Source organism: Salmo salar, chromosome ssa03 (assembly GCF_905237065.1).
Source record: "Salmo salar chromosome ssa03, Ssal_v3.1, whole genome shotgun sequence".
Lineage (NCBI taxonomy): Eukaryota > Metazoa > Chordata > Actinopteri > Salmoniformes > Salmonidae > Salmo > Salmo salar.
In genome coordinates, this window is record NC_059444.1 from 69251181 (window position 1) to 69266201 (window position 15021).

General features: G+C 43.6%; 1 protein-coding gene across 1 annotated transcript; it reads right to left on the minus strand.

Moving 5' to 3' along the window:
- Positions 1 to 3287: 3287 nt before the first annotated feature.
- Positions 3288 to 13575, minus strand: LOC106601402 (cytoglobin-2). Its single transcript, XM_014193593.2, has 3 exons — positions 13230 to 13575; positions 4336 to 4567; positions 3288 to 4235 (listed from the first exon to the last, which is right to left on the minus strand). Exons 1-3 carry the CDS (start codon positions 13370 to 13372, stop codon positions 4077 to 4079), a joined length of 534 nt encoding a protein of 177 aa, XP_014049068.1. The 5' UTR covers positions 13373 to 13575; the 3' UTR covers positions 3288 to 4076.
- Positions 13576 to 15021: the final 1446 nt, after the last annotated feature.

The window sequence follows — 15021 nt, forward strand, 5'->3', positions numbered from 1 at the left end:
GACACCGTGCGCTCCATAGCATAACACGGTGTCTTACCAGTACCACGCTGCTTCCGGTAAGCACGGGGAGTTGGCTTAGGTCTACCACCTGACTCCGCCAATCTCCCCGTGTGCCCCCCCCCAAAAAAATGGTGGGGCTGCCTCCCGTGTCCGTTGCGCTCCCTCTCCTCATACCAGCGCCTCTCAGCTCTTGCCGCCTCGATCTCCCACTGTGGGCGGCGATAATCCCCAGCTTGAGTCCATGGTCCTTTCCCGTCCAGGATTTCCTCCCAAGTCCATGACTCCAGATAGCCTTTCTCCTGGTGCCTCTCCTTGTGCTGCTCCTTCCTCTGCTGCTTGGTCCGTTGTTGGTGGGTAATTCTGTAACGGCTGTCTGAAAGAGGGAACCAAGGTGCAGCAGAGGATGTGTTCATCATTAGAATTTTAATTCAAAAAACAAGAGAACACTACAAAATGAACAAAAACGACAGCAAACAGTCCTGTTAGGAGAATACTCAAAAACAGAAACAATTACCCACAAAACCCAAAGGAAAAACATGCTCCTTATGTGTGACTCCCAATCAGCAGCAACGAGCTTCAGCTGTGCCTGATTGGGAGCCACACACATGGCCCAAAACAAAGAAATACCAAAACATAGAAAAAGGAACATAGAACGCCCACCCAATGTAACACCCTGGCCTAACCAAAATAAAGAACAAAAAACCCCTCTCTATGGCCAGGGCGTTACACAACCCAAAGGTTGCGTGTTTGAATCTCATCATGGACAACTTTAGCATTTTAGCTAATTTGCAACTACTTACTCCTTTTTAGGTACTTTGCAACTACTTAGCATATTAGCTAACCTCAACCATAATCCTTTAACCCAACTCCTAACCCTAAGATTAACCCTAACCTTAACCCTAACCCTAACAGTAACCATAACCTTATCCCTAACCTTAACCCCTAACCTTAACCCCTAGCCTAGCTAACGTCAGCCACTTAGCTAACATTAGGTTAGCCACCTAGCTAACATTAGCCACAACAAATTATGAATTCGTAACAAATCCAGTGTTGTTGTTAGCATATATTGCAGCTTCATTACAATCCTTGACTTGTCAGTAAGACTGATAAAACTATGAATCCTAATTTGATATAATCAGATAATGAATATGTGTCCATGCTTTTGAGCTTGGTATGTTGCTGCAGCCATATGACATTATGTGCTGTTGCCGTGTGAGTGGTCATGCAGGGCCAGGGGGGCTGAGAGGATTGCACTTAGAGTCAATTAGCAGCCCTCTGCTCAAGAGCTCAGATGCATTTTTCTTTATTCATCCCTACATTAAATGCAATTTTGTTAATGTATAGTCACTCTGTCCGGGACACTGAAATGAGTATGATATGTTGCGTTTTGTGTGGTTACATAAGACAGAAGGTTATTTAAGGAGGGAGGTATAACATGAACGTCTACCAACCCAAAGGTTGCGTGTTCGATTTTCATCATGGACAACTTTAGCATTTTAGGTAATTAACAACTTTGCAACTACTTAGCACCACAAATTAATACATACCATACCAAACATGCATATCATACTAATGTGAGTGTCAAAGATTTTTGTTTACTATGTTACGTCTACCCCTGAGTCCAGGTTGCAGCTGCAGCGCTAACCTGGAAACTTTCCACTTGATGTTAGATCAAGATTGTGTATTATTTGAGGAAGACAAGCCATGACTTTCAGGATAGTTTCAGTGATATAGCATAATTTATCTAGCATTTAGATGATTGCCCCTTAGAGTAATCACATTTTGATCAATGTTTGATTTCATGTTTGATTGGTAATTAGATATCTGTTCAAATAATTAACATTCACTGCTATTGAGACATTTGCTGCAATTTTCTATGAAGGGCATGAGAACACTTACAAACAGTACACAAATCCCATGAGAGAATTCCATGGCAGTATCAAAATACACTACCGTTAACAGTTCTGATGCACTGTGTGACATAACACCGTGATGTAAGAGGTAAGTACAAAGCAACCAAAAACGATTAGAAAAATAATAATATCGAACCAACCAACATACATTTCACAAAATCTGTCAACCTTACCTGTACATGTGACCAGATTCATGTGGCTCTGTGTATTATCGACTAGGTTTTCCCTCAAGAAGTGAACGTGACCAGAGCAAGAGGCAGAGGATGAGAGAGTAAAAACAAGAGTACTTACAGTTCGAATTGGATTGAGAACTTTCTGTATAGGATGACAGCAATAGTGGTGAGGACCATCGTAGTTGTGCACATGGTCCTATCACATGTATCCCATTTTGGGACTGCAGCTGGGTTAGAACACGGACTATTCCTCCCATTGAGGGAGAGTAGAATGATTCCTGTGGCTCTCAAGCTAGTGGCAAGATTAGCCTGTTGGATTAGCTCAGATCAGGGGAAAGCCCTGTTGCAGGGGCAGGAGGTAAACAGAATGTAGTGTTTATGGTTTGAGCTCAACCTTTTAATCCTCCATCGCCACTAGTGTAGCTTTACAGGGGCACTATGTGCTGTGGCCATTCATGTGGTGTGGGCTGAACTAGCGCTGCAGGGCTGTCATGGACCCTGATTTTGCTGTAGTAGCATACTCTTATGCTTAAAGTCATAATGAGTGTTTTGTCTTTATTGTGTAATGTCTCAGGGCTTTGATAGAGTAGCCTATATTAAACAAAGAATGCATGCACTTGTAGGCTACTAGAATTCTTGAGTTTACTTGTGTAAAATCATTTATGTACTGAAAACCTTGATTAAGCCTTCATTTTGGGGACAAAGCATAGCTGTCTCAATGTTTGTGTGTGTTCTTGTTCATGTCATTGTTTTCAGTATCAGATTCGGCATATATGTAAATAACATATCACTAGTAGTTCTATTGCACCTTCATAGAAGTTATTAAGTAATCCAGACTCATTATACTAATGTATTGTTACTGCACCTTCTATTGTGTAATGATATCTATATACAGTAGGTTGGTATGGGGGAGCACATACGGTACACAAGTCTTTATTGATGCTGGTGTGAAAGGCCACATGTGCACTTGTGTTCCCACAACAATCAATAATGTGCAGGGAGAGGTGGCTGGATTCAGAACTGAGCAACACTCTCTCTGAGTGTCTCGTGACATGGGAGGTATAAATACCTTTAGGCCTCCTGCTAATCCACCTATCGTTAGGACTGCTGACTCACAGGCAGTAGGCCACAGCAGGAGGAAAGAGAGTGCTAATACCTCACAGTGAAAAACAAGGGATTAAGAATAATATGCATGTCATGATTTCCATTATAGATATCATAATTGTTTTGGTTTATTATGTTATTATGCAGATACAGGGATTGATAAAAAACATTTACATTGCTTAAATGTGGACACCACACCTCACAAGTTATTTCTAATTTTGTGAGACAGTGAAGTGGATCTGATTCTGAAGGGTGACTGATTCTGAAATACAATATACTGCACAGGAAACACCAGCAAAGCATCACATGAAATGAACAAAGATCTTGATGTCAGTGTCAGGAATAAAGAAAGGCACAACCCAGGTTAACAACTGAGGGATTAGCAGAAGACCTACTCTCCCCTGTATATCTGTTTTTGGTGTAAAGATAAAAACATGTGTATGAGTGTACGTTTAGACTGTCTCTATGACATAATACAGTTCTTATGTCTGCCAATCCTCAATCTTCAACATAATCTCATGGCAATGTAACTGAAGAGACATCCAAGATTCTATGAGTCTGTGTAGGGCTTATGCTCTATCTCAAACATTAATGCATACACACATATGGCCATTCACATACATTCCAACCAAAGTCAGCACAAACCACTACCCCATCCTTCATAAGAGAGTCCATCAGAAGAACACACCCCACAGTGGGGCATGGGAAAGATACATGGAGGGAGCCATGATAATACATAGGAAGATTCTATGAGCTCTGGAAAGATACATTTCTTCCCTTGAATGGTCAGACGTAGATCGTCGTCCTCCTAAGCCAAGGCCCAGTAGCAGTCAGTCTCCGGGAGTCCACAGCAGTCACTGACGGTAGACCCAGACAGACAGATGGTTCACACAGCAGAGCTGGAGGCCCAGCCCACCTCCTCATACACGCCTTTCACGTGCCAGTAAACGGCATCCAGCAGTTTGGTCCACGCCCCTGCCACCTCTGGAGTGATGCAATCAGGAAAGTCTTCAACCAGCACCTCCAGAATCACCCCACACAGGATCTGAGAAAGAGAGAGAGGGAAATGGAATGAGTGATACATTTGCTTTGGTGTGCCTGTGGATAATGGTTATGTGAAAACATGTTGCCTGGTGCTTCCTCACCTTGAAGTAGACAGGCTCCACCTTGTGTCTGAGTGCATGGGCCTTGCCCAGCAGCTTCAGAACAGACACCATCTTGTCCCCGTCATGGAGGTTCTCCACCAGGGTGTTGATGGCGTTCATCACCCTGCGTGAGTGCTTCCTGAGCTGGGCACTCCTCTCCAGCTCCTCAGGGTCCTCCACCTGTTGGAACTGGCTAAAGTACTGCTTGGAGGAGGGGCAGTTCACAAAGAGCCTGTAGAAGAAAGGAGGTGCATTACTTGGCCCAGTGAGATATTATAAGTAAACATAGTTGAAGCGTGTTGACACAGCTGCAGAGCAGGTTTCCCTTTTAATGTTTAACCACTTTCCAGGTTCTGTACAGGTTATGCTTTATTTACTCAACCATGGCCTGAGCACAAGCATGTGCTATACAAATACAAGATAACTGTGTTTGTAAAAACATACATTTCTTCTAGCTGATAAGGCAGAAGAAATGTTTGTCAGTTAACAAAAAAACTGAGTGAAGAAAAAAAAACAAGCACAATTATATCATGTAGAGCAAGGCATTGGTAAGAATCTATACAGTATCACACCCAGCCTATCATCATGCTACAGGTCTGTGTACATCCCGGCATTGGTAAGAATCTATACAGTATCACACCCAGCCTATCATCATGCTACAGGTCTGTGTACATCCCGGCATTGGTAAGAATCTATACAGTATCACACCCAGCCTATCATCATGCTACAGGTCTGTGTACATCCCGGCATTGGTAAGAATCTATACAGTATCACACCCAGCCTGTCATCATGCTACAGGTCTGTGTACATCCCGGCATTGGTAAGAATCTATACAGTATCACACCCAGCCTGTCATCATGCTACAGGTCTGTGTACATCCCGGCATTGGTAAGAATCTATACAGTATCACACCCAGCCTGTCATCAGGCTACAGGTCAAATAAAATAAAATCAAAGTTTATTTGTCACATGCGCCGAATACAACAGGTGTAGACCTTACAGTGAAATGCTTATTTACAGGCTCTGACCAATCATGCAAAAAAGGTGTTAGGTGAACAATAGTTAAGTAAAGAAATAAAACAACAGTAAAAAGAGGCTATATACAGTAGCGAGGCTATAAAAGTAGCGAGGCTATATACAGACACTGGTTAGTCAGGCTGATTGAGGTAGTATATACATGTAGATATGGTTAAAGTGACTATGCATACATGATGAACAGAGAGTAGCAGTAGCGTAAAAGAGGGGTTGGCGGGTGGCGGGACACAATGCAGATAGCCCGGTTAGCCAATGTGCGGGAGCACTGGTTGGTCGGCCCAATTGAAGTAGTATGTACATGAATGTATAGTTAAAGTCACTATGCGTATATGATAAACAGAGAGTAGTAGCAGCATAAAAAGAGGGGTGCACACAATGCAAATACCCATTTGATTACCTGTTGAGGAGTCTTATGGCTTGGGGGTAAAAACTGTTGAGAAGCCTTTTTGTCCTAGACTTGGCACTCCGGTACCGCTTGCCATGCGGTAGTAGAGAGAACAGTCTATGACTGGGGTGGCTGGGGTCGTTGACAATTTTTAGGGCCTTCCTCTGACACCGCCTGGTGTAGAGGTCCTGGATGGCGGCAGCTTAGCCCCAGTGATGTACTGGACCGTACGCACTACCCTCTGTAGTGCCTTGCGGTCAGAGGCCGAGCAATTGCTGTACAAGGTAGTGATGCAACCAGTCAGGATGCTCTCGATGTTGCAGCTGTAGAACCTTTTGAGGATCTCAGGACCCATGCCAAATCTTTTTAGTTTCCTGAGGGGGAATAGGCTTTGTCGTGCCCTCTTCACGACTGTCTTGGTGTGTTTGGACCATTCTAGTTTGTTGTTGATGTGGACACCAAGGAATTCAAAGCTGTCAACCTGCTCCACTACAGCCCCGTCGATGAGAATGGAGGCGTGCTCGGTCCTCCTTTTCCTGTAGTCCACAGTCATCTCCTTAGTCTTAGTTACGTTGAGGGATAGGTTGCTATTCTGGCACCACCCGGCCAGGTCTCTGACCTCCTCCCTATAGGCTGTCTCGTCGTTGTCGGTGATCAGGCCTACCACTATTGTGTCGTCTGCAAACTTAATGATGGTGTTGGAGTCGTGCCTGGCCATGCAGTCGTGGGTGAACAGGGAGTACAGGAGGGGACTGAGCACGCACCCCTGTGGAGCTCCAGTGTTGAGGATCAGCGTGGCTGATGTGTTGCTACCTACCCTCACCACCTGGGGGCAACCCGTCAGGAAGTCCAGAATCCAGTTGCAGAGGGAGGTGTTTAGTCTCAGGATCCTTAGCTTAGTGATGAGCTTTGAGGGTACTATGGTGTTGAATGCTGAGCTGTAGTCAATGAATAGCATTCTCACATAAGTGTTTATTTTGTCCAGGCGGGAAAGGGCAGTGTGGAGTGCAATAGAGATTGCATCATCTGTGGATCTGTTTGGGCGGTATGCAAATTGGAGTGGGTCTAGGGTTTCTGGAATAATGGTGTTGATGTGAGCCATTACCAACCTTTCAAAGTACTTGTCAGTGAAGACACCTGCCAGTTGGTCAGCACATGCCCGGAGCACACGTCCTGGTAATCCGTCTGGCCCCGCAGCCTTGTGTATGTTGACCTGTTTAAAGGTCTTACTCACATCGGCTACGGAGAGTGTGATCACACAGTCGTCCGGAACAGCTGATGCTCTCATGCATGCCTCAGTGTTGCTTGCCTCGAAGCGAGCATAGAAGTGATTTAGCTCGTCTGGTAGGCTCGTGTCACTGGGCAGCTCGCGGCTGTGCTTCCCTTTGTAGTCTGTAATGGTTTGCAAGCCCTGCCACATAAGACAAGCGTCAGAGCCGGTGTAGTATGATTCAATCTTAGCCCTGTATTGACGCTTTGTCTGTTTGATGGTTCGTCGCAGGGCATAGCAAGATTTCTTGTAAGCTTCCGGGTTTAGAGTCCCGCACCTTGAAAGCGACAGCTCTACCCTTTAGCTCAGTGCGAATGTTGCCTGTAATCCATGGCTTCTGGTTGGGGTATGTACGTACAGTCACTGTGGGGACGACATCCTCGATGCACTTATTGATAAAGCCAGTGACTGATGTGGTGTACTCCTCAATGCCATCGGAAGAATCCCGGAATATGTTCCAGTCTGTGATAGCAAAACAGTCCTGTAGTTTAGCATCTGCTTCACCTGACCACTTTTTTATTGACCGAGTCACTGGTGCTTCCTGCTTTAATTTTTGGTTGTAAGCAGGAATCAGGAGGATAGAGTTGTGGATTTTGTACATCCTGGCATTTCGGTGGCTACTGCTATGTTCTCCTGAGTCTAGGAGTCCTGTTGGTCCAGGTGATTGTTTTATTTGGAAAAAGATGCACTGGGTACAACCCAGGCGATAACACGGTATAACGATTCCACTTGTTTCCAATGTGGTCCCTGATGTCTGGTCTCAGTGGCTGACAGTGACTGTATACAAACTGCACAGCTCTCCCCTACAACTCACAAAGCTGGTGTTTCATCATCTCCATGTCTGGCCATAGGATTAGCAGACCAACAGTGAAGTGCGCTAATGAAATTGAGATGGTTAGTTGGTTGCTTGTGTAATTACACACTGAAATAAACGGTCAGAATGGCTGTGTGTACTCAGGCAGCAGTGACTTCATCTGCTGCTTCCCTCTCACTGTGTTACTGTCGGGGTTGGAGACAATTAGCTCTACATCATAGGGATATACCATATGGTTGTTTTGGACGGATGCACCTACACCCACACTCATGTTCAACATTGTTGTGCTACAGTATTTGTGTATTTCTGTCAGCTCTTGTAAACACCTAAACAATTATTAGGATAAGACATATACCTTATGTACCACACATCTAATTCTCTACCATATAAAAACAGAATAACTCCAACAATGATATAGGTTTTCTTTGTGGAATAAACTGGTTTGAACACTGGAGACCACATTGTGAAAGAGAATAGTATTGAGTAATAAACTACAGCCTACAGTGACCAGGACAGATACAATACAGCTGTCTGTGTGTATCTGTTCCAGATGTCCCCTACCTCTATCCTTTTAAAACCCATAACAAAAAATGGAAGCTTTATGGGGAAGCCATTGTGTTTCGATGAAAGCACATGGCTTCCACTACCTTCACCTGTGAAATCAAGTGTTGGGAGGAAGCAGACAAGGAAGACAGAGGAGGGGGTGTCTCATTTTCTTCTGCTTAAAATGGAGGGTCTATGCAATGACATTCAATTGTAAAGCCATATCCTCTGTTTCACTCATAAGTAGCGAAGACAGTGGTGTTTAATCTCTCCCTTGACCTATGGTGGCTGCATATAAATAGCCTCATTAGTGTTTTATAATCATCAGCCTGTTAATCCTACTCTGGGATAGGGCTCATTTCTGAGATAGTTGCATGGCTGTTCTAAAAGTGACATACTTGCCCTGAGTGGAAATTGTATAGGTATTTGATAAATGCAAATAGAACTACATATGGATACCCTGGATTGTGTTACAATAAGATGTGCTGATGCAACACTTTCAGAGAGCTATGGGTATTTTGCATTGGATATTTTAGTTATTTAGAGAGCTAAATTAACCAAGCATCGCTTTTAGTATTAAACTGACAGAGAGAGAGAGCAGTTGAGGTTTGAGGTTTGACATTATACTTGAACATGCCTTCAAATCTCCAAAGATGCCAAAGATTCAAAGACCCCTTGACAGCTAAAGTTCACTCCTTGTAAGTGATCCATGTCACCATATAATACTACAGGCATTTGGAATGCCTCAGAGCAATTTGAGGCTTAAGATGTTTTAACCTGTTTAGGATAGGGGGCAGTATTTTCACGGCCGGATAAAAAACGTACCCGATTTAATCTGGTTATTACTCCTGCCCAGAAACTAGAATATGCATATAATTAGTAGATGTGGATAGAAAACACCCTAAAGTTTCTAAAACTGTTTGAATGGTGTCTGTGAGTATAACAGAACTCATATGGCAGGCCAAAACCTGAGAAGATTCCATACAGGAAGTGCCCTCTCTGACCATTTCTTGTCCTTCTATAGCCTCTTTATGGAAAATAGAGGATCTCTGCTGTAACGTGACATTTTCTAAGGCTCCCATAGGCTCTCAGAAGGCACCAGAACGGGGAATGATGACTCTGCAGTCCCTGGGCGAAAAACAGTAGGGGTTTTGGAAAGTGGTCGCTCTGAGAACAATGACACGGGTGCGCGCGTGCATGTGAAGACACCATTTTCTATTTTCAGTGTTTGAACCGGTCGGAATATTATCGCTATTTTACGAGAAAAATCGCATAAAAATGTATTTTAAACAGCGTTTGACATGCTTCGAAGTACGGTAATGGAATATTTACAATTTTTTTGTCACGATACGCGCCGGCGCGTCACCCTTCGGATAGTGTCTTGAACGCAAAAACAAACACAGCTATTTGGATATAACTATGGATTATTTGGAACCAAAACAACATTGGGTGTTGAAGTAGAAGTCCTGGGAGTGCATTCTGACGAAGAACAGCAAAGGTAATCCAATTTTTCTTATAGTAAATCTGAGTTTGGTGAGTGCCAAACTTGGTGGGTGTCAAAATAGCTAGCCATGATGGCCGGGCTATCTACTCAGAATATTGCAAAATGTGCTTTCACCGAAAAGCTATTTTCAAATCGGACATGCATAAAGGAGTTCTGTATCTATAATTTTTAAAATAATTGTTATGTTTTTTGTGAATGTTTATCGTGAGTAATTTAGTAAATTCACCGGAAGTTTTCGGTGGGTATGCTAGTTCTGAACATCACATGCTATTGTAAAAAGCTGGTTTTTGATATAAATATGAACTTGATTGAACAAAACATGCATGTATTGTATAACATAATGTCCTAGGAGTGTCATCTGATGAAGATTATCAAAGGTTAGTGCTGCATTTAGCTGTGGTTTTGGTTTTTGTGACATTATATGCTAGCTTGAAAAATGGGTGTGTGATTATTTCTGGCTGGGTACTCTCCTGACATAATCTAATGTTTTGCTTTCGTTGTAAAGCCTTTTTGAAATCGGACAATGTGGTTAGATAAAGGAGAGTCTTGTCTTTAAAATGGTGTAAAATAGTCATATGTTTGAAAAATTGAAGTTTTGGGATTTTTGAGGAGTTTGTAATTCGCGCCACGCTCTACCATTGGATATTGGCGAGGCGTTCCGCTAGCGGAACATCTAGATGTAAGAGGTTTTAAGTACCAGTATTCAAGTATTGCATCAAATGAAAGCATTGCAATTCATGACCAAGATTATGTCCTTTTAACTATTTAACTAACTATTTAGCAGTTTTATGGCTTGGGATGGAAGCTGTTCAGGGTCCTGCTGGTTCCAGAATTGGTGCATTGGTACCGCTTGTCGTGCGGTAGCAGAGAGAACAGTCTATGACTTCGGTGGCTGGAGTCTTAGACAATTTTTATGGCCTGCCTTTGACACAGCCTAGTATAGAGGTACTGGATGGCAGGGAGCTCGGCACCAGTGATGTAGTCAAGATGTTCTCAATGGTGTGACGTCGGCAAACTTAATGATGGTGTTGTAGTCGTGCACGGCCACACAGTCATGGGTGAACAGGGAGTACAGGAGGGGACTAAGCACGCAACCCTGAGGGTCCCTGTGTTGAGAGTCCTCACCACCTGGGGATGTCCCGGCAGGAAGTTAAGGATCCAGTTGCAGAGGTAGGTGTTCAGTCCCAGGGTCCTTAGCTTACTGATGAGCTTGGAGGGCACTATGGTATTGAACGCTAAACTATAGTCAATGAACAGCATTCTAACGTAAGTGTTCCTTTTGTCCAAGTGGGAAAGGGCAATAGAGGTTGCGTCATCTGTGGATCTGTTGGGGAGGTTAGCAAATTTGAGTCGGTCCAGGGTGTCTGGGATGATGGTGTGGATGTGAGCCATGACCAGCCTTTCAATGCATTTCATGGCTACAGATGTGAGTGCTAGTCATTTACACATGTTACCTTGGCATTCTTGTGCACAGGGACTATGGTGGTCTACTTGAAACATGTAGGTATTACAGACTGTTTCAGGGAGAGGTTCAAAATGTCAGTGAAGACACTTGCCAGCTGGTCAGCGCTTACGCTGAGTACACGTCCTGGTAATCCATCTTGTGCCCTTGTGAATGTTAACCTGTTTAAAGTTTTTACTCACATCGGCTAGGGAGAGAGTGATCGCACAGTCATCTGGAACAGCTGGTGCTCTCAGGCATGGTTCAGTGTTGCTTGCCTTGAAGCGAGCATCGATGGGATTTAGCTTGTCTGGTGGGCTTGCGTCACTGCACAGCTCGTGGCTGGGTTTCCCTTTGTAATCCATGATAGTTTGCAAACCCTGCCACCTCCGACGAGCAACAGAGCCGATGTAGTAGGATTCTTAGTCCTGTAAGCGGCAGCTGTAGCCTTTAGCTCAGTGCGGCTATTTCCTGTAATCCAGAGACTGATGTGGTAAACTCCTCAATGTCATCGGATGAGTCCTGGAACATATTCCAGTCTGTGCTAGTGAAACAGTTCTGTAGCTTTGAATTTAAAAAAAATTATAAGAAAGATCTGCTGGTAGAAATGAGGTAAGACGGATTTCAGGTTTCCTGCATCAAAATAACCAGCCACTAGGATGTGCATTTTCTAGTTTGCTTATGGCCCTATACAGCTCATTGAGTGCGGTCTTAGCACCAGCATCGGTTTGTAGTGGTAAATAGAAGTCTACGAAAAATATAAACGAAAACTCTCTTGGTACGTAGTTATTGACTCGTGAGGGGCAATGCTGTCTCATGGTGCAAACATCACCACTACAAAGGCCTTGCTCATCACAAATGGTCACAGAGGTTAGCTACTGCTTGTCTGCTGTAATATATATACAGTAAGTCATGGACGGTAGTATACCCAAAGCTATCTGCCTTTTAATGGTTTGATACAGTATAATGACCTCCTGTCCACTATGTAATGATGAATGGAGGGAGTGTCCCTGATCACCGATCTTCACGGGGCTCAATGAGGGATTAGACAGAGACATCCCTGTGAGGGTTCAGTGAGTCATGTCAGAAATCCCTGGTCTGCAGATATGTGAAATGTGATCTGCCCTCAGAGAGGGAGCACCTGCAGAGCCAAATATGTCAGATTGGAATAAGCAGCAAGATGGATTGAGCTGCACGCTTTCCCCTCTGATTCTGCCAACTGATAGGAAGGGAGCCAATTTCAGATGCAATAGCTCAGATGTGAGTGATGGCGCTCTCTCTAACAGACTGAGAGCATGCAAGTCAAGTCAATCGTCATGTTACAATCGTCACACATTGTTAAAATAACTTTCAGTTCCCTTCACTTATAGTGGGGATCATGCAAGGGTCATGGAGAGATTGTAATCTAGGTTGCAAGAACATTGTTATTTATTATACTCAACTATTGCAACACGATTTGGTAAAATTGAGCAAGATAAGGAGCCATGTGCAATTGCCATGTTGGCAATGTAATAATTAAGGAGAAGCAAACTTTAGCCTGGTTCTAAAATCAGCCTTGGTTGAGGCTCTGAACATCCCTATGATAACAAGATGCTGCTGAGAGTTTTGCTCCCTGTGGCGGCAGAAGCTGTTGCCACTGGTCAGGGGACTGCAATCACCAGCTCTGTTTGTGTGTGTGTGTGTTTGTTTGTGTGTGTGCACACATATTGTTCAGCAAGAACAATGTGTGTGCTGTGTTGAAACAGTTAGCATTCAGTAAGTTACAGCTCTTCTGTCATCAGCCCTCCACAACTCCACAAATGGAAATGGGTGCACCTAGGCAGGTTTTTCAGTGTCTTTAGACTGACAATTTCAAGATGTTATAGGCAAAAAACAAGGGAAAGAGAGTATAGGTAAAGTTTACCTGATGAGAATGGCCACCCCGACATCATCACAGTTCTGGTAGACTTTGGCCCAGGTGTCCTTGATCATCTCTCTCTCTGAGTCACAGAGTGGGTCTAGACGCTCCAGGCGATCTGCCTTTACCTCTCCCTGCTGCCTCTCCATCCAGGAGTCCTATAGTGCTGCAGGAGCGGTGTGTTGAAGACAGGTGATAAGAGTCCCCAAGAACACAACCCCCACCCAGTTCCCTTTGTTTACACAGTCTCTCTCGTTCAAACAATCCCCTCTTTATTACCCTTCTCTTGCTGAGAGACCCTCTGTCCCCTCTCAACCTTTTCTGAGTGAGTGAATGAGGAACACACTAAAAAGCGAGAGGAAGAGAGCGCACACAGAGTGAGGAGGAGCCACACACCTCTCTCTCCCCCCCTCTCTTTCTCTCCCCACCCAATTTGGTACTTGCCTATTTTCTGTTTTTGTGTATTCATCAAATCAAATTTTATTGGTCACATACACATGTTCAGCGGATGTTATTGTGGGTGTAGCGAAATGCTTCATGTTTGTGTGTGAGTGTGTGTGTGTGTGTGTGTATGGGAGGGGATATTGAGAGGAAAAGCATTCAGATTTTTCAAGAGTAATATGTGAAAAACAATTAACAGCTATAGGGCATTGTGAAAATTATCTGCATTAGACAAAATGTTATGTTTGCTCTCATATGAACACAGATAAAGGGCATTGCTCAAAAGATTAAGGTATGCTAGAAATGGAGCAGTCTTTTGTTGGTTTAGTTTTCCTCCATGAAAAAGGAAAGATCATATCAGTAACTAGAATTTTATTTCTGTTGTCCACAGGTACACTCCCTGAAGTATCAAGATGCAAATTTACAAACCTCGACATTTCATGGCTTGTTTACTGTTGGCAGTGTTATCTCCAGACATGTCTTGTTATGAATTAAGTTTGATACTCCTTTTTCTTTTGAGATTTTGCTTTGACATTGGTGTAGAAGTTACCTTATTATCTCACAATCTCCTTCTTTCCGTCCTTGTGGTTTGGTAATAATAGATACAATAACAACAGAAGGGGTTGGGGACCTAATCAACAAGAGACTTGTGGATTGGATGTGTAAGCAGAAAGTAGGTTACATGGGAGTCAAAAAATCACTATCATATAAGGGTTACAAGCTTGAGCTGATACATGTTCAACACCTTGCTTTGTGAGGTCAAATTCCTGTAAGAGTTCTTCTAAACTTCTCCATCAAGGAAATCTATGGAAAACATGAAAGATGTCCATAGAGAGCACAGTTTTTCACTTGTACTTTTTCATGAGAGGGATCGATGTTTTGCAAGATATAAACTTGAAGGAATTTGGCATCTCAATAAAGTAGTGTGAACTTGAACACATACCCAAGGATTAAGGACAGGTTTGCTGGGTGTGGACGTTGTCTTGTCAATGAAAAATATATGGGGAATAGGTTAGTCAAGCGGTGAGCAGTGCAAGCTGGAGCATGTGCCACTGTGACTGTAATTGATATTGTGAATTTGAAACACTGGACTGCTTTCCACATGATGCTAATGATCTTCCAGGGTCTTCAGTAGGCTTTAGCTTACACTCACAAGACACGGCTTGCAAAGTGTTTCACATAAAAAAATATCTTTGTTACAGCACTGATCTTTCTCTTTATGTCCTGGCATATTAGTGTGTAGCCCAAACTGTTTGGACGCTACAGACAGAAGTTGGCAGATCGCCCAAAATGCTTGAGAACACCATTGTGTTCATGCAGGGGCAGAAATCCCGGGGTGGGGGGACGGGGGGAACAC